Source organism: Aplidium turbinatum, chromosome 7, assembly GCF_918807975.1.
Source record: "Aplidium turbinatum chromosome 7, kaAplTurb1.1, whole genome shotgun sequence".
NCBI lineage: Eukaryota > Metazoa > Chordata > Ascidiacea > Aplousobranchia > Polyclinidae > Aplidium > Aplidium turbinatum.
The window spans coordinates 7,843,242-7,863,861 of record NC_137478.1 but is presented as its reverse complement, the minus strand read 5'-3'; the positions used below and the strand labels follow the sequence as shown (position 1 = coordinate 7,863,861).

General features: G+C 39.7%; 1 protein-coding gene across 1 annotated transcript; it reads left to right on the top strand.

Annotated features, from left to right (window-relative positions):
- The first annotated feature begins 7,616 nt into the window (after window positions 1-7,616).
- On the top strand, window positions 7,617-13,835 carry LOC145773714 (uncharacterized). The gene has a single exon (XM_082584849.1). The coding sequence runs from the start codon at window positions 7,617-7,619 to the stop codon at window positions 13,833-13,835; it is 6,219 nt and encodes a 2,072-aa protein (XP_082440975.1).
- Window positions 13,836-20,620: the final 6,785 nt, after the last annotated feature.

The following is a 20,620-nucleotide window of genomic DNA, read 5'->3' as shown; positions in this document are numbered from 1 at the left end:
AGTTCGGAAAGCAAACTTTTTTTATATTTTTGGGAGAGAGTTTGCTTTCTTGTACGAAAGACAGGTAAGATACAACAATACAACAGGGTTGAGCGTTATAACAATACAAATTTTACATATTCACAAATAGTTTTAACAGTCGAACGTTTTCGGCTTAATTTAAGCCCTCATCATCATCATCATCATTATGTTCCTTCCTCGTATTGAGCGTTGGATAGGCCTACCATACTTTCATCACCCAAAAAGAGGACATGTTTAGTAAGCAAGTAAAATGCCAGTGGATTTTTACGTTTAAACGATTTTACATCTTCTTAGATGATTATAGGCCTATGTAGCAAAATTGACAAATAAAAAGCGTAGCCTAACATGTTTATTTGTCAGATTCAGTCAATGAACATGTTGCTGTTCATTTGATTTTCTCTACAGAAAACATGCGTTTTACATTTGCATTTTGAGCCATAGCTTATTGCAGATGAAGAATAGCTCGATTTTTAACAATTCATTAAAAAAAATCTATAGTTCTGCAATAACTTATTTGAACTATTCTGTCCATTGTTTAATGTGCCATCTTTAAACAAAGCTAGCTATCAGGTTTCAGACGCCTTTGCACTAGCTTTTGGTAGCCTATAGATCGAACAGTTTAACATCATCAATGTCAACATTTTTCTCTGACAGATACTTCCACACACCACTGAAAAGCGTTGTTCTATTCTTTGGTGTAAGACAGCATAAGCAATAAGCATCTAATCAAAGGATGTGAACTCGGAAAATGAAATTAGTGGTCTATTCATCCAAATAGGCAACATAAGAGTCAAACAATAGAAATACATCTGACATGGTCATCGAGTAACACTGCCTTCGTTTGCCGCAGAAACAAATGTATTCACCATATGCCATATCCACAGTAAGCAATATAGGCTATTGTCAACCTCAAAGTCAATAAACACTTTTCTTAAACAAGGATAGCCTACTTCTATCACAGCTCACAGAAAACATACTTTTCCTTTTTGGTATCGTTGCTTAGCCTTATTTAGCTTTCGCCAAGGTCACATAAAAATAAAACCTTGTTGAAAATGATAGCAATGCGAAAAAGAGGACATTTGAGCATTTTCAAGTGTCCTCGGAGGACAATTCATTTTTTATGAAAAAAGAGGACAAATCCTCCTAAAAGAGGACATATGGTAGCTCTAGCGTTGGATAGCCTACAATGCACCATTGTTCTCGACCATGGGGAAACGAAGGCTTTTAATATGTCTGACAGTAAAAGGGCTTTTGTTTATCGTAAATAGCCTAATCTCTGTTTACCGTAAAATAACATTTGGCTTCGATAGTAGTTTAATAAATCTTGTTATGATAACCTGCATTGCGCTATTAGCATCAGGCCTGGATACTCACTGCATGCTCATAGTTACTTGTTAATGCAACTACCCGTAGCCTATACTTGCTTTACATGTAGCCTAGTGCAAAGGCTTTGTTAAGAAAAAGAGATTACTGGTAACTTTTCAATTGTCTTTCCAAACAAGTTTTTTTTAAATATGCTTTATGTAACATTTACTAACTATTTTCTGTAGCTGACTGTACCAGCTGCACTACAAAAATTTCTGCAATTTTAAAAAGTACCGCATGTTGAACGCGCTACAAACTATATACCGCCCTGGTAGTATCATAAGAATAGGGCAATCGCTGTCAGTTAGCATCCCCTTCTTTAGATATTCCTGTGTTTAGTGTCCAAATACACCGTAAAGTTTTTAGGCAATTCGCGCTGATGCTGACGCCGTCAATTTATTTCATTGACACGTACAAGTACAACACTGTGCGATACTCAAGTGAAGTCCTGTGCTGGACCGTCAACAAAATTTCTTGTGCTGGACCATCATTTTAAAACAAAAGTTAATCCCTCTTGCAACTGTACAAAATTATTTGTTTTCAATCGAGTCAATTCAGCCTATATTATACTGGATAGCCTACTAATTTCAATTTTCTCGTTCATAGTAAAACATACAGAATGCACAAAGTGATATATACTGGAGATCTGAGAAAGGACACTTGCTCACCAGCACCCCCTCCCTTCCCACCAAAACAAAAAACGAGACAAACATGCAACGTTTTTTGTTTTTGCAAGATTTCTCGCTCTGTTCGGTCAATTACTTTTTACTGTCATATCTGGGAGCATAGGATACGCATGTTTTCGCTAGTAGGCTAGGCCTAGGCATGAACAGCAGAATTTTTATGTGCTCCTAGGACCTAGCCCTACACACTATAAACATTCCGAAACAAATACATTGATTACTCAATTTCTAGATATTTGAATTAGTAACGTATCCAGTGTCAATCGCGTATGTAGTGTAGAGGTTGGCAGTAGCGCGCTACTTCTTTAACGCTACTATTTTTTGGTAGCGGGCGGCAACAGCTCTACATTTTTGTTGGAGTAGCAGCTGCAGTAGACCTAGCGGTGTTACTTTTTTAACAATGTAGCGGTAGCTGAGGTGCTACATTTAAAGTGAAAAAAATAACTCGTTTTTAGAATTTTTTATAGAAACAATGCGACAATGCGTGCATAGGCGTAGCCAGGGGGGGCGAAAGGGGCCGTGGCCCCCCTCTAAATTTTCAAAGTTTGGATTCCGAAGTTGAGCCCTTTGTTGAAAATATAATAAAATTTGTAGAAACTTATAAAGTTTTCCAAGTCATCTGGCTATTAACACCCAAGGACTTGTTTTAGACACACAGAAAGACACCAATAAATTTTGCAAATCGTAAATCGGGCAAAATTTACGCGATTTACGTTTCTTTTAACTAATTTGTGGAAGCAATTTCAGAATGGCTTACTCTGCTATGTTTTTGTGTAGTTATTGAGTTTTTGTGTAGCTAATTTTTGGTGTTCTCTAATTTAGCCGCAGGTTTTGCCCGTTCGTGTGTAAGAGCTACCTTTAATAAGTTAATAGCTGTTTATCTGCTAATAAATTTCATACAAATATTACCCTAAAAGTGTTTCCAGAAAGCGCTATAATCCATTATTTGAGTGTAATTTTGCAAAAAATTTTCGGGAGAGCATAGATCCCCCTGCGGACCCCCCTAGAATACGTGTGCCTTCGGCACGCTCTAACACCTCACCACTTTTATTGCTTCCCTTGCTCAACCATGGCCACCTGAAGATGCGGCCTGATCTGTCACATTTTTCAGATTTTGATTACAGCTACTGCTTGTGTTTGACTGACATTTTTTGAGATGTTTTTACTTTTTGCGGCTTCCTAATGAAATAAAACTTTTTTGTTGCCTTGGGGAAGCAGTAGCTAATGAGAAAAAGCAAGTTGAAAAACGCAAAATCAGACTGTTATTGAAAATTAACAGTCTGACTAAAATCTTCGAAATCAAATTTTCTTTGTTTTTCAACATGTGAGAATGTTAAAACCTATTGTGTCATCTGAGGAAAAGAATAAAGAAAGCGTGAAAATATAATTTTTAGAAAAATTTATTCAAGTTAGAAAAACCTGGACATTTCTGCAAAATGTGATAAATCAGGCCGTATCTTTAGATGGCCATGGCTCAACCCACCAGGATACGCCACTGCACATCAGGTGGCGATGGCTTAAATCAAACACTTTGTCTTTCTCTTCAATTCGTCAAATATTTGGCCCGCCCCAAAATTTTTTTCTGGCTACGCCACTGAATGCGTGCATAAATTTTACCAGGAACTACACATGTTTGAAATATGAACATTACATACATACACTGCAAATATCAATTCAAGCCACTTTGATACGATATACAGGCCTACCATGGGCCTACCTACAAAAGTGACACCAACACCAGTCCTGACTCCGAAGATGAATTTTTTGGTGTGATTGTGCCATTTAAGAAACGTCGGTACGGACAAAGATGGGCGTGATCTTGAAGATCACTTTTATTTTGATGAGCTTGATCTAAGATCACTTTTTTTAGTGTGATCTTGATCTTAAATAACAATAAGATCAAAATCACTTTAAAATTGTAACAATAAAAAGTAGCCTATTGTGAAAATACATTAGGTGAAGCAAGGTATGGAGACCTCAGATAGATTTTTGAAATGCTAGCCTACTGAATGGCTGCCATGCTGGGCTATAAAAAAAATTCAAGAAATAAATTATTAAAATCCTTTTGTGGTCGTAAATTATGTTTTTTTAAATGGTGAACTAATTAAAATTTTAAACTAAATTTTCTACATCATTTTAATTTGATAAATTTGGTTACGCACAAAGCGACTAAATGTGCATTTATATATAAAAAAAAAAACACTATTGCGCCAAAAATACCTAAAAAGTGACCAAAACAAGATTGAACAAGATAATAAGCTACAAGACCAAACCAGTTCTAATATTGCTGTGGATGAGCAGTTGAGCACTGAGCAGTCATCATAATAATATAATTAGATGGCTGTATTATCAAAAACTTCATTTTTTAAAGTATAAAAAAGTAGGCCTAATCTTGATCTTCAAAATCAGGATCTTGATCTTCATATACAAGATCATACTGTTTTAGTGATCTGATCTTGAAGATCAAGATCTTGGTCCTCACATGTTTTTGGTGATCTTGATTTTTAAGATCACCAAAACTTGGGTGGACGACAAGTGGCTCCTCATGTCCCATCTTGTAAGTGATGTTCGCCCTTTGTTTCCGAAGATGGCTAAGATCCAGAATCATGACTTGCGCGTGATTTTGTTTTAAATGAGGGAGGGCTGCGCAGGACTCCAACCTCACTCTCTTGCCTCAGCTTTCAGGGTCGAATGGCAAGACATGGTCAAGACGATTGGGTGAAGCATGAGATACAGCAGGAATGCAGGATGACCATTGACCATAACGTCTACCTGTCACGTCATGCTCTTGGGCACGTCCTGCAACTGTGATACTGGGTGGTGGCTTCCTGTCCGTTGAGCTATATCCAGTGATAAGCTTCTTCCGCACAGTCTGCCACACATCTAGGTCTGAATAAGGTGACAAGCCGGAGTGGTGTTATTTGACCCATAGCTGGGGCCCTGACAAGTGCTAGGGCCAGAGCAGACCTGGGAGTAATGGAAAACTAAGGGATAGCTCCATATTCCCCATAACTCCAGAGTTCCCACACTGGAGCTTTTACCACCGGTTGAAGTTTTAACGTCATGCCCATCCTATAAGTAGCCTACCATATGCACATAAGCAGATGAGAAACGAAAAGTCTGTCTAGCCAGGACAACAGTGTAAAGCCAACATTTGGCTCAAACTTTTGCTTACTTGGCCGATATTAACAGCGCCTTAGATTTTCTCATTAGGCCTACACAGAGATGGGCGTGATCTTGATCTTGAAGATTACAAGTGATCTTGAAGATCAAGATCGTGATCTTCAAGATCACTTTTTTTTTGGTGATCTTGATCTAAGATCACTTTTTTTTGTGTGATCTTGAAGAACAATAAGATCAAGATCACTTTAAAATTAAAATTTACTTCCTAGATAGAGGCATTTTTTTAAAACTTGTACTGTACAAAGTAGTTAGTGGCGACTACTAACATTAAGCCACTGCTAATCTGGTATGTGTCGAACAAAAGACGATTTAAAATCTCCATCTAATCTGGTCAGTGTTGCCATTTCAAAATTGAAAAAGTTTTCGGTGTTGGTCATAATAAATAAGTCAACTTCCGTGTACTTTATGTTGACGTATAATAAAAAATGATTTAACTTTGTTCACAATTTCCATGTGTGAATTTTAAAGAAATGTTTGCTTTCTTTGACCCAATTTTAGATGTTTCAAAAGTGTAGAATGGCGGTGTTAAAAAATCTGGACTCTAGCCGACTTTGGTCATGTAAAGTGGTTTATTGCAGCAAATCAACCAGACCAAGACTTGTTTACGGTCTGAGTATGGAGCGGTTTGTTTGACCGCAAACCTCTGGAACTTTTTTGATAGCAGACAACAGTATCAAGGTTGCCAGATGGGTAAATGGTGCAATAAACATTGACATAACACAGTGAAAGTTAAAACAACTTAGTAACACGAATAAAAACTCCAACATAAACCAGACAAAAATTTGGTAAAAAATGATGCAGTTAAACTTTATTATTATTTATTTATTATAAATAAAAAGCATAAAACTAATTGCTTTTTCAGTAGGCTACTATTGTAATTAACCTCGGTGTTAATTTTATAATCGACTTGAATAACATGTCAAATAGCAGCCACTGTATGAAGCAGTCTATGTATATCAACTAAACACGCAAGTCTTGTTGTTTTAAGATAACCTCTGAAACGTCAATCTCGTCTTCGTATTGATAGAATTATTACGTTACTTTTACAGACATAAAGCCTGTGTTTACTTAAATCCATATATCTCTTTCCACGGAGTTGGTGATCTATCGAATTGTACAAAAACAAGTTACATTTTTAGCAATTCCTTATTCTTCCCGAAAAACAAGTTAAATAATTGCTGTCAGTTTCTAGACAAGAGACTGGGCTTGCAACGATTGACTCATGAAACGGCACCAGAGTATCTGTAGTGTGTTGTTTTAAAATGCTATTTTTAACTTCCATTGCCCTAAAAAACAACTTATGTCATCTTGTGGGCTGAAAATTAATCGTTGTTTTTCATCATCCATTTAAACGTTGGCATAGCACGGCCAACGGTAATTCAACGTCTAAATATTGTGTGTCTGTATGTGAATGTAAATACTTGATGTAGCACAACATTTCTTCGAAGCTTTCGCCGCATCTTGAAAGATGTTGTATGAACGTTAGCAAACAATTGTTATCCGCTTGCTTGCTTCAACCAAGGCATATTACTGAAGCTATTTTTTCTTATCGTTGTCTTTATATAACGCACATCCTCTGCGTTTTGCTGCAATCAGCATAAAAGCTTAGCAAAGCGAAGTCTGCTTACTTGTGAAAGCATAGACGAGCAATGCTCTCTGAGTTTTGTATTAGCTGCATTTGGTAAAACGAGATGTTTAAATCTTAACTCTTAAGCATAAATTGAGAAACTTTATGTTAATATTTCTTGACCATTTACTAATTGTAAATTTTGTATTCTATTTGAATAAGATGCACTAGTAGAATCAATTGCTGTATGACTGTTACGACTATTATTATTGGATTATTGTTTGTACGGATTATCACTTCAAGCCCTGATTGCTGTCTCGGTGAGTCTGAACTATAATCACCAGCTCTATCTAGAATTGAAGTAGCCTATATCTGCCCACTAAGTTTGTTAAACGACCTTGCGACCTGCAACCTTGTGGCCGACCTTGCGACCTGCAACCTATGTGACTGAACCTTCGACTTGCAACTTGTGATCTTGTGACCTTGTGATCTTCTGACTTGTAATCTTGCAACCTATCTGCCACAATAAACTAACAGAACTCAAGACCGCGTTCAGATTCAATCTACTTGGCTTGTTTTTCTGTCTGTTGTAGGAGCATAACCGTATTAACTGAGCGACGCATATAATAATCCAATCCACTGTTTGGCGCCAGTGAGAAAGATATTCTTTAACGTAGAATTCGCGTCAAAATTCTACACGGTTTAACAAACTTAACCAGCAAAATTCTCGCTTGGTTTTTTATCTTTTCTGCCTTCAAACGCGTTGTATGCTAAGAAGCGGAAAACTCTACAGCAAAATGGCCGCTGAAAATCTTTCTGATGCGGCCAAGCAATTAAGCGATTTCTATTTAGAAATCAACAATTTAATGAAAAGTCCTCATTGTGCAACAACAGTGCGTGCCCGGCTTCGTGACCTAGACAGGTTATTTAGCGCCCTGATGGATCTCTGCACTGACATGCCCGATGACACGCCTTTGCTCGAATCTTCCACTCTTACAAAAGATGATTACATTCGAGGTAAAGGCGAGTTCATGGCCCAAGTCGACAGCTGGCTACAAGAACAGGACGAGCATGAGGGTAGTCAGGCTCACTCTTTGCATCTTTTCAATGTTTCCCACCATTCGAAATCGGGCTCCAGAACTGGAAGCCGCAGAACGACGACAACAAGCTCCAATAGAAGCTCTAAGCAAAAGGCGTTGCAAGCTAAATTAGAACTTGCACGACTAGCGGTGCAGCATAATGAGCAGCGTCGTCTCGAAGCAGAGCGCGAGAGGCAATTGAAACGGGAACAAGAAGAGCGCGAGAGGCAATTGAAACGGGAACAAGAAGAGCGTGAAAGGCAATTAAAACTGCAACAAGAACAACGTGAGAGGCAACTAAAGCTGGAGAAAGCAGAACAAGAGGCGAAATTGAAAGCCGACCGAGCCGCAGCTGAAGACCTTCGCCTTTTAGAAGCAGCTAGGGTCGAAGCAGATGTGTGGGAAGCAAATTCTCAGGAAGGTTCTGTAAGAAGCGTTCGTCACCTGTCAATTCCGCCCCACGTCTCAAACCCTGAACAAATAATTAATGTTTCACAAAATCATGATAATTTGCGATCGAATGATCAAACTTTAATTTTACCTCAACAAAATGAACGAAGCTATAATGATAATGTAACTCATGAAAGAGCCAAAGTTGCCTTTTCCACAAGCCCGTCACGCCCAAATAACTTCGAAATTAATGACGAACCCCACTTCGGACATCCAAGCTACGGTAGCCGGGATATGAGGTACTCAAACCCCGACATCGATGTTTTTCAATCTCGACGTATTAACCCATATGAATTTCAGGCCGAAGTCAGTGAGCGACTACTTCCCAAGCCTGACATAAGAAAGTTCGAAGGAGACCCCATGGACTTTCGTGCCTTTCAACACCGGTTTGAAACTCATGTTGGCAGTTGGCTTCCCTCAGAAAAGAAGCTGTCATTTCTTTTGCAACATTGCGGCAGGGGTGTTCAGGAACAAATCCAGCACTTTGCAGACTGTCCTGACCGCAGAAATAACTACCAGTTAGCAATAGAAGAACTTCGTCACAGGTATGGTGAGCCACATATTATAGCCCAGGCCTGTGAAGAAGTTCTTACTAACGTACCGAAATTCACGCGGTACGACCCAGAACGTCTCACAAAATTGTCTGTGCTTTTAAATCGCTGCAGTGCTTCCTTATTTCGCACGCCTGATGGCAAGGTGTCTGCCGTCAGCTTAGACAGCGTCAATTTTATCACGATGTTGGTGGAAAAATTGCCACACACCATGCAATTAGATTGGATAAAGAAATCATGTGTGATAATAGAAAACAATGAAGGCAAGAAACCAGCTGGATTTCTTGACTTCGTAGCATTTATAGAAGAGAATACTATGAATGCAAACTCCGTCTACGGTCGAAAGCTACTATCGAGTAATCCACACAAGTCCAGTGTACCACAATCTGGAAAAAATAAGGTATCTTCATTTAGCACTAACTTCGTACAAAACCCAAAACCTCCTTTAACTAAGCCTAACAAACGGCAGGAGGATTGGAAATGTGCATGCTGCTTAGATGCCTTTCATAGTGTGTTTCGATGTAAAAAATTCCGTGCTCTATCTTATCGACAACGAGTACGCCTTGTCGAAGAAAAAGGCTTATGTAAACAATGCCTAAGCCCAAACCATTTAAGTTCAGCGTGTACTTCAAGATTTTCGTGCCAAATAGACCGTTGCGGGAGCAGACAACACAACACTCTCCTACATTCACCTAATCTTTCAGAACAAGGTTCGTCAGGACTTGCAATACGGACAAAAGACGATACCTTCCGTCGCAATGACCACCATTGGAATTCTAAAGTTATGAACGACCAATGGCACCGTACTCCTCGCAGTCGCCATGACAACACATTTGTAAAAGCGCCTAACTTCGCCGTGCGCTCAGAACCGGAAGAGCTAGCTAGCCAAAACTCATACCTGGACATCGTTCCCGTCAAGGTAACTTGTGGTGAAAAAACTGTCGAAACCTATGCGCTGCTAGACTCTGGTTCTGACCGTACGTTCTGCGAAGAAGAATTAATAAAACTTCTGGATACCAAACCAGAGTGTGAGCGTAGTTTTGCTCTCCAGACGCTATCGTCTGAAAGTCCTCAACGTCTGGAAGCCCCCATCGTCTCCTTTATAGTGTCATCTTTAGATGAAGAACAAGACTTCGAGCTACAAGAAGTCGTAGTAGTCAACAAAATCCCTGTTGATCCGCAACTGAGCCCAAAGCCGAAAACGCTGCAAGCATATCAATATCTGCAAGGTATTGATTTGCCTGCAGTCGAAAATTGCTCAGTAATGTTATTGATTGGCAATAACTATGCAGTTACCCATCGATGTCTGGAAAGCAGATTTTCGCCACGTCCGAACGAAAGTCCAGATGCCATCCGCACTCCACTAGGTTGGCTTCTCCGTGGCTCACACTTCAAAGATGCCCCTTGTCCAAAGGAAAATAGCACAAGCCTTCTTGTTAGAGGCGCTAAGTGGCCCGTAGACACCGAAGACATCCAGGACTTAATCATAACCGACGAAGGAGAAACAATTTCACCTTCAGTCGACACAGACTTATTCGACATGGAAAGCCTTATGAAATTCTTGCAATCTCATAGAGAACTACAAGAATTTGGTTTTAAATTTTCTCGTGAGGACCCAATTGCCTACGACATGATGTGCAGACGGTTAACCCGCTCTGATGGTCACTATCAGCTGCCACTTTTATGGCGCAATGACTGTGCTAAGCTTCCTGACAGCCGCGAGATGGCGCAAAAGCGCCTGAAAAGCTTAAAGAAACGTCTGCTTGCAGACAATTCTCTTTTAGAAAAATACATTGATCAAATGGAGACAAATCTGGAGAAGGGCTACACCGAAGAAGTACCAGAAGACGACATCAACAGCACTAACCGAAAATGGTATATACCGCATCACCCAGTTATCAACCCCAAAAAGCCAGACAAGGTACGTGTCGTGTTTGACTGCGCTGCTATCTCTCACAACCGATGCTTAAACGATTACCTCATGTCTGGTCCCGACCTAAACAATTCTCTGGTCGGTGTATTAATGCGATTTCGCAAGGGCCGAATTGCAATAGTCTCTGACATTGAAGCAATGTTTCATCAAGTAAAAGTTTCACCATGTGATCGCGATGCATTGCGTTTTTATTGGTGGAAGGGTGGCGATCTATCGCGTGAACCCACCGTGTACAGAACAAAGGTACACTTGTTTGGAGCAAAATGCTCTCCTTCTGTAGCAACATTCTGCTTGCGTGAAACCGCTCGAGAGCATGGAAAGTTGTTTGATCCTCACGTTGCTCAAACCTTATTGACGTCATTCTACGTCGACGATGCACTGCTAACAGCTGAAAACGATGAAAGTGCATGTAAGCTAGTAAAAGACTTACGAGCAATCCTTGGCATGTCTGGGTTCAAGCTAACAAAATGGCTATCCACCAGCGATAAGGTAATGAATTCTATCCCTGATGAAGAAAAGTCCAAATCGATAAAGAACCAGCTGCCTGGAGAAGGGCCAAAGCAACGCGTCCTGGGCATGGAATGGGACGTACAAACCGACGAATTTCGATTCAACGTAGAGCCGTCTACAAAACCGTTGACTAAAAGGCAAGTGCTATCAGTTACAAATGCATTGTTTGATCCATTGGGATTAGTAGCCCCAGTAGTTCTTGAAGCTAGACTCATATACAGTGAACTTTGTCTAGCAAAGGTAGGGTGGGACGACCCTGCTGAACCAAATACTCTAAAAAGGTGGAGATCATGGGAAAACACTTTAGAACGTCTAAAGGAGATTCGTGTACCTCGCTGCTACAAGCTGAAGTCCACCACTGCGACCCCGGAAGTTCAACTCCACTTCTTCTCCGACGCTTCAACATTAGCTAGGGGTTCCGTGTGTTATCTACGTTCAATATTACCTGATTCAACCGTTCTTTGCAGTCTTGTTACAGGAAAATCCCTTCTACCCGGCGCTGGAAGACACACGATCCCACGCCTAGAATTAGAAGCTGCTTTGGACACCGTCAACCTGGCTCGGACCGTTAAACAAGAGCTCGAGCTAAATGATTGTCCATGCATTTTTTGGACAGATTCCATGATTGTCCTGCAAAGCTTGTACGCTGATACGAAACGTTTTCCAACCTTCACTCGCAATCGCCTACAGAAAATTCTAGGTCATACCAAAGTGTACGACTGGCATCATGTACCAACGGCCCTCAACCCAGCAGATCAGGCATCTCGAGGTATGACGGCTGAAGCTCTACTACAATCTGGTCATTGGCTAAATGGGCCAGACTTTTTAAAGAAGCCGCCAACCGAATGGCCTCAACAATCCGTTAAGCCACCACAACACGACGATATCTACACCAAGTTTCAACCTGAACGACGCCAGAAGGTAACTTCGTTCACTATTGGTACAAATAACAAATCTTCAACAGGAACTGATGTACTCATCTCCCACTTTTCGTCACTGCATCACCTAAAGCTTGCTACAGCATGGTTACTACGAGTCAAGGCTTACCTGCTTGCTCGAATACGTGGCGACGAAATCACTTCAAACCTCACCCAAAATCCGATCCAAGTGTCTGAACTCCAGTTTGCTGAAAATGAGTTAGTGCGTTACGAACAACGCCAAGCCTTTCCGGCATGGTTCTTGTCACTGCCAAAAGGACAACGACCAAAACAAACAAAGACTCAACTCGCGCCGATGGAGAAGTTAAACCCAATCCTGGACGGTAACACTCTTCGAGTCGGAGGTAGACTTGACAAGGCAAACTTACCTTACGAATCGAAACATCCAGCCATTCTTGCTCCGGGTCGACACCTAACGGATTCGATCATCGACTATTTCCACGCTGAAAAGGCGAAGCACTTTGGTGCATCTCACACAATCAACCTGCTGGCTCATAAATATTGGATTCTGAATGGAAAAGTTGCTGTTCGAAAAATACTGAACAGGTGTTTACGCTGTCGACGTAGAACCGCAAAGCCAGGAGTGCAATTTATGGCTGAACTTCCAGAAGCACGACTTCAAATTTCAGAGCCTCCATTTCGCAACAGTACTGGCGTTGACTACTTTGGACCAATAATCGTCCGCCAAAGGAGAAGTGACGTGAAAAGATATGGCTGCCTGTTTACTTGCTTAACTACTAGAGCCATACATCTAGAGTTGGCGCCAGATTTAACTACCAACTCATTCATGAACGCTTTGCGACGATTCATTGCTCGCCGTGGACCAATTACCAAGATCTTTTCCGACAACGGAAGTAACTTCGTCGGTTGCCACAGAACGCTGAAAAGAGAACTTCAAAATTGGAACAAAAAACAAATTCACGATTATCTTCGACAGGAAGGAGTCGAATGGGAATTTAACCCACCCCTAGCAAGCCATATGGGGGGTGGATGGGAAAGAATGATAAGGACCGTCCGACAAGTACTTCTAAATATTTTACCAAAGCGCCCATTAGATGATGACACTCTTCACACTCTCTTGCTTGAAGTTGAGGACATTGTAAACTCCAGGCCACTAACTGAAGTTAAACTCGGCGCAGATGAAGATCTACCCCTGACACCTAATCACTTGTTAAAATTAAATACTAACCCCAGTTTGCCTCCGCTATATTCAACCGAAAAGGACTGCTTGCACAGTGACCGATATCGGGCTGTGCAGTATCTCGCCGACTGTTTCTGGAGAAGATGGGTACAGGAATACCCCCGATCGATAATTTCTCGACCAAAATGGCGTTCCAGGAATGCCAACATTAAAACGGGAGACATTGTATTGCTCAGTGACACTTTAACACCGCGACAAAAATGGCCGCTCGGTAGGATTACAGAGACATTTCCCGATAAATTCGGAAATGTGAGAGTGGTCATGGTCAAAACTTCGACAGGAACACTCAAACGTCCAATCACCAAACTTTGCGTCATTGTTCCGTTTGAAGGTGAGGACGAGAACGCCGTCTAGATCAAGATGATGAGATGCAAAGGACGATAGATGAACTGCGGAGTTTCAGAACTTTTTCCTGATGTATTTTAACTATTATTGTAACTAACTGTATGTGCTTATTGTAATATGTATATTGTATACTGTAGCCTAATGCCAAGCAATCCGAAGTTCAGCATTTTTACTAATGGATTGATAAAATTTACTTTTCATGAGAAGAAGGCCTATATATGCCCTTCTTCGGGCCGGGAGTGTGTTAATTTTATAATCGACTTGAATAACATGTCAAATAGCAGCCACTGTATGAAGCAGTCTATGTATATCAACTAAACACGCAAGTCTTGTTGTTTTAAGATAACCTCTGAAACGTCAATCGCGTCTTCGTATTGATAGAATTATTACGTTACTTTTACAGACATAAAGCCTGTGTTTACTTAAATCCATATATCTCTTTCCACGGAGTTGGTGATCTATCGAATTGTACAAAAACAAGTTACATTTTTAGCAATTCCTTATTCTTCCCGAAAAACAAGTTAAATAATTGCTGTCAGTTTCTAGACAAGAGACTGGGCTTGCAACGATTGACTCATGAAACGGCACCAGAGTATCTGTAGTGTGTTGTTTTAAAATGCTATTTTTAACTTCCATTGCCCTAAAAAACAACTTATGTCATCTTGTGGGCTGAAAATTAATCGTTGTTTTTCATCATCCATTTAAACGTTGGCATAGCACGGCCAACGGTAATTCAACGTCTAAATATTGTGTGTCTGTATGTGAATGTAAATACTTGATGTAGCACAACATTTCTTCGAAGCTTTCGCCGCATCTTGAAAGATGTTGTATGAACGTTAGCAAACAATTGTTATCCGCTTGCTTGCTTCAACCAAGGCATATTACTGAAGCTATTTTTTCTTATCGTTGTCTTTATATAACGCACATCCTCTGCGTTTTGCTGCAATCAGCATAAAAGCTTAGCAAAGCGAAGTCTGTTTACTTGTGAAAGCATAGACGAGCAATGCTCTCTGAGTTTTGTATTAGCTGCATTTGGTAAAACGAGATGTTTAAATCTTAACTCTTAAGCATAAATTGAGAAACTTTATGTTAATATTTCTTGACCATTTACTAATTGTAAATTTTGTATTCTATTTGAATAAGATGCACTAGTAGAATCAATTGCTGTATGACTGTTACGACTATTATTATTGGATTATTGTTTGTACGGATTATCACTTCAAGCCCTGATTGCTGTCTCGGTGAGTCTGAACTATAATCACCAGCTCTATCTAGAATTGAAGTAGCCTATATCTGCCCACTAAGTTTGTTAAACGACCTTGCGACCTGCAACCTTGTGGCCGACCTTGCGACCTGCAACCTATGTGACTGAACCTTCGACTTGCAACTTGTGATCTTGTGACCTTGTGATCTTCTGACTTGTAATCTTGCAACCTATCTGCCACAATAAACTAACAGAACTCAAGACCGCGTTCAGATTCAATCTACTTGGCTTGTTTTTCTGTCTGTTGTAGGAGCATAACCGTATTAACTGAGCGACGCATATAATAATCCAATCCACTGTTTGGCGCCAGTGAGAAAGATATTCTTTAACGTGGAATTCGCGTCAAAATTCTACACTCGGCCTTGGGGTGACGTTGCGATTCTACGCAAACTACGTCAACAATTGATAGGCCTAATAGCAACAGTCACTAACTCATTACAATTCTTAGGCCAGCGATCGAGTAGTTAAAAGTAAAAGTTAGCAATACCAACTATATACCTTTACCCGGGTTGCTTATATACAGTATAGTAACTATTTTTTGCAACATCATTGACCAAAAACTTCATTTTTTTTCAAGTACCGTACACAAAAAGTGATCTTGAAAGTGATCTTGATCTTCAAGATCACGATCTTGATCTTCAAGATCACTTAGTTTGGTGATCTTGATCTTCAAGATCACCAATACTGGTGATCTTGCCCATCTCTGGGTGTTATTGAATAACATGTATTTTGTTTTTTTTTTACATTTAGTGATAGCTTATTTGCTGCTAACCAATTTGTTACTCCTGTCATTTCCTCATTCGCCATTTCGAAAAGTTTGTCATAATTTTTACTGCAAAAGAATAAATTGGTATCGTCAGCAAACATTATAGATTCAGAGTGTACTAAACATCTCGAAAAATCATTAACATAGATTAAAAATAATAGTGGTCCAAGGATCGATCCTTGTGGTATTCCATAACATATTTCTCGTTTAGCAGACATTGAGTGAGATACTTCTACAACTTGAAATCTGTTTTGTAAGTAACTTCTGAACCAGTCATGGGCTATTCCCTTAATACCAAAATAGTAAAGTTTGTTTAGCAGAATGTGGTGATCGATAGTATCAAATGCTGATGTTTTGAATGATGATATGAATTTGCCATTGGTTAAGGATAGGTTAAATATATGTGCAAGTGCAGTAGGCCTAAGTATATTGTCTGGGGAAGCTTTTATAATTTTTGTTGGTATTTCATCAATGCCACAACTTAGTTTGGATTGAAAGGAAGAGAGAATTTGCTTAATTTCAAGAGTGGTGGTGGGCTGTAAAAAAATTGATTTACTAATAGGATTGGAAAGGTAATCTGAAAATTGTGAAGTTATGTTTGGGATTTTATCAACTAGCTTTGATGCAATTGAAGAAAAATATTCATTAAAGTAGTCAGCTTTATCTTTGTTGTGAACTAAGATTTTATCTCCAGCAACCAGACGGGACCATTTATTGCACTTGCTTTTCCCTAATAGCTGATTTAAAACACTCCAGGTGCTTTTAAGATCATTTTTGTGTTTTAACAGAGTAATTTTGAAATGATTTTGCTTTTTGAGTTTCAGTGATCTAACAGAAAAGTTTCTCAGAGCATTGTACCGGGATTTATTTATTTCAGATGATTTTCTAATATATTTTTTATATGCAAGTTGCTTTTTTCTATGAAGTTCACAGAGTTCAGCATCATACCAACATTGGGTTTTCATGTGTTTTACTGATTTGACAGGAAAACTATTTTTAAATAATTCGGAGTAATTGTTAAAAAACCTATTATAAGCTGCATCAGCGTTAGTTTCTTCCATAATATTTTTAGTGTTAAACTCTGATAGTCTTTCAACAAAATTACAGATGTTTGTGTTACTAAAGCACCTTCTCTCTTTGAAGTCGGAAAATTATTGAATTAAACCTAATTGGGAGCATTGTATTACAGGCAGATGGTCAGCAATGCAGTCGACTATTATACCAGCATTTGTTTTGGCATTATAGACATTTGTCCATATGTGATCAATAAGTTTGCCTCCTGCGTATAGAAGCTTAACAAACTAAATATTGCATCCGCACCTGAACGTTCATTGGCGAAGTAACGTTATATCAACGCTGTAAAAAGGGCAAAGGCATGACTATGAAAGCTAGTACAGTAGGCTAAAGTACATGGCGAGGAGACATCAAAAAACAGCAACAAGCTTTTTGGCATTATGATGCTGTGCGTGTACCGTGACGAGAGACCATTCTGACGAGTTAGTCTAGTCGCTCTAGCGAATGTACGCATTGACGTCACTGGGAAAGCACAACTAACCTTCCATAACCATAACACATCTGATTGGCTAAGCAGTTGGTGACGTTTTGCAAAACGAGTAAGAATTGGATAAAACGAAGGCGTTTTTTGACATTTTTGAATCTGGGAAAGCAAGTTTGATAGTTGCTTACCTGGAGCCTCAGTGATTGTTTCTGACAGAAGCGTTTGCGTCAATTGGCATTTATAGGCAAGACATGCGGTTTGGTGAGGACTTAGACTCAGTGGCGTAGCAACGCAGTATGCCGCCCTTGGATTTTTGCACGAAACGCCGCCCCTACCCTCTCCCCCCCCTGACGCCGTCGTAAAAGATCATTGAAATTCCGCACAACAGAAGAATTAAAGCAGTTTAGTTTAATTTTATTGAAAGTTCAAAATTAAACCACTTCTTACTCAAACAGCTGAAGGATTCTTTGTCTCCTTTAATTACTCTAATCGCTGGCTTGAATGGCCCTTCTTTATTCTGAAACCTTTTGGGCCCTAGTTTGATTATCTTAACTCTCATGTTATGAGGTAATGTTTCTGGCCAAGTAGTCACATCCTTATGAGAATAATAGATAGCATTTGTTTTATCTTTATCTGACAGTGTGTTACTCACAGGCTTTCAATGACCACTTTGTTATTGTTTTGCTCGAGGTACACTTCTTCTTCCGTCTCAATTTGAGGTACCGTAGAGATTTACTGTGCTAATCTCTTCTGTTGTTTTAGCAGAGGCAATTTTTACGAACTTCAAAATGACTCCTTTATTCTTTTTAGTTCCCCTTCTTTTATAGTTTTCTTTTTCTTTCTAACAAGATCTTCACTTCTTTTACTCTCGTCATAGGCAAAAATTAACTTAAAAAAATTGCAACTTAAATCTTGTTCTGGAATCTGCAGCTCATTAGTTAAAAACAATAACCATAATTGCAAATTTGCTGAGTTAAGCTAAGTGATCTATTTCAGACCTGAAACTTTAAACCTTTCACTAACCTAACCCATCTTCACAGATGAAGATGGAGGAATCCCCTCTATCTACCACAGACAGATAGTAAAGGTGACAGTTGACTCGATGACCTCACGGTCTATTCCTGTCTCCTCCCGAAAGTGAAATAAACATTTCATTTGACCCCAATGAAATGTAGTCCAAAAAACCAACCTCTCACACGAAAGAAGAAAGCTCAATTGGTTAGCACGTCACTTCTGGAACGAAGAAGCTTCAAGATCAAGCGGCGCTGGTTCGACTCTCGGGATGTGCGCTTGAGCAACGCACGTTTAGGACTGCTCTCCATTCAGTGGCATCTAATGGATGGAATAGTTCCCCGGCAACATGACTTCAACAATCGGAAACTTCACTCTGTCAATCTCAGTGACCGGGCCTGCGTCAGTGATTTAAAGCCTCTACAAGTATGCGAAACTGCCAGGATTAAATTCTGCAAGAAGCTTTCCCAGTCCGAGGATAAAGATTCAATCAATCAATCAAGTGACATAAACTTAAAACTAATCTGAACTTAACTACCGTAACAAAGCTAAATTGACTGAGCAATGCTATAGCTTACAAGTTATAACCGACCTTCTATCATTACTTCAACAACATGAATATCATTAAACCGTCACAAATACCACATGGTGTGGCACAATCTAAAAAATTTGCAGATTAGTTTATAGGCATAGCCTAACTTGTTTAATTTTTTGGCTTTACTTAGATCAGTGTTAACTTAGGTCGTTTAAGTCTGAGTCTCTCCGAGAATAAATTAACGTGACTGTCTTTGTTTGTTTAAACTTTTAAACGTTATCACATTTTGCCGCCTTTTAGCAACGTGCCGCCCCTGGATTTATCCACAAGATCCAATGGGTAGTTACGCCACTGCTTAGACTACTCACAAGCGTTACGAGTAATTCTAGTCACGAATATAGTAATTTTCAAGTAAAATAGACGTGATAAAAATAATAAGAAGTTAAACCTAGAATTCAGTCATTCTATTTTGCATAGTTTTTGCTAAGGTAAGCACTGCTTTCCTTGCTTTCCCTCACAGATCGTCACTGCTTCATACAAATTCCTATTTTCAAATTCAAGATACAAATGGTTCCGTTCCATAGTAGATACTAATGCATAGCACAAGCCCGCCAACTCAGATGAACTACCAAGAACCAAGACCCGACAAAATTCTACCATCAACTGCTGAAGCTTCATTTTCATAAATAGAGCTGTCATACTTCAGCATTGATGACCGGGGATTGATTGATTGAATCTTTATCCTGGGAAAGCTGCTTGTAGAGCTTAATCCTGGCAGTTTCGCATACTTGTAGAGGCCTTGAATCACTGACGCAGGCCCGGTCGCAACTTTCTAAAAGGTGCCATTAAAAAATCCCCTTTGAGCAATAAAGGAAAAAGGCAAATAATAGCTAAATTACCTCATCGGTTTGCCACTGGCTGACTTGGCGCAGAGGGTTAGGGCGGTGGTAGTCATTAGTCATTGCATTGACCTGGGTTTGATTACCACCGCTGCTATACTCATTTTTCTTCCGTAATTACTAAACACAGTTCGAAGGGGATTTTTTAATGGTACCTTTTCAAAACTTGCGGCCTGGTCACCGAGATTGACAGAGTGAAGTTTCCGATTGTTGAAGTCTTGTTGCCGGGGAATTATTCCATCTATTAGATGCCGCTGAATGGAGAGCAGTCTTTAAAGTGCGTTGCTCAAGCGCAAGCGCACGCCCCTTGATCTCGAAGCTTTTTTGTTCCAGAAGTGACGCGCTAACCAATTGAGCTATCGGGGCGGACAAATAGAGCTGTCATACTCAAACAGCATATTTCCAATTGTTGCAGCAAATTTCTGATCCTCAAAATCGCTGACAAAAGTTGAAGTCCCATACGATTTCGCAGTTTGGTTTTGATTGCAGAAACTCTCGAAAAGGCTCGCTCAACCAATGCATTGCTGATAGGTATACATTGTTAGTGCCAATTGAGCAACTTCTCTAAACTTATACTCCCCTGCAGCATATCTAAACTCGTACACCTTGGTACCAAAAGTACAACAATCTATCATTGTTTTTTCATCATACAAGGAAGACCAGTTTACATTCAGTAGGCTAGCCTAAATGTCTCCACTGACATTCAATTTTTCTCACTTTAATTTATAGCTTGGACACCAATAAAAGCTTCAAAAATTATGGTACCAAACCAAGGTCATAACTATAATTTCCGATATTCGATACAAGTACAATTTCGCCAC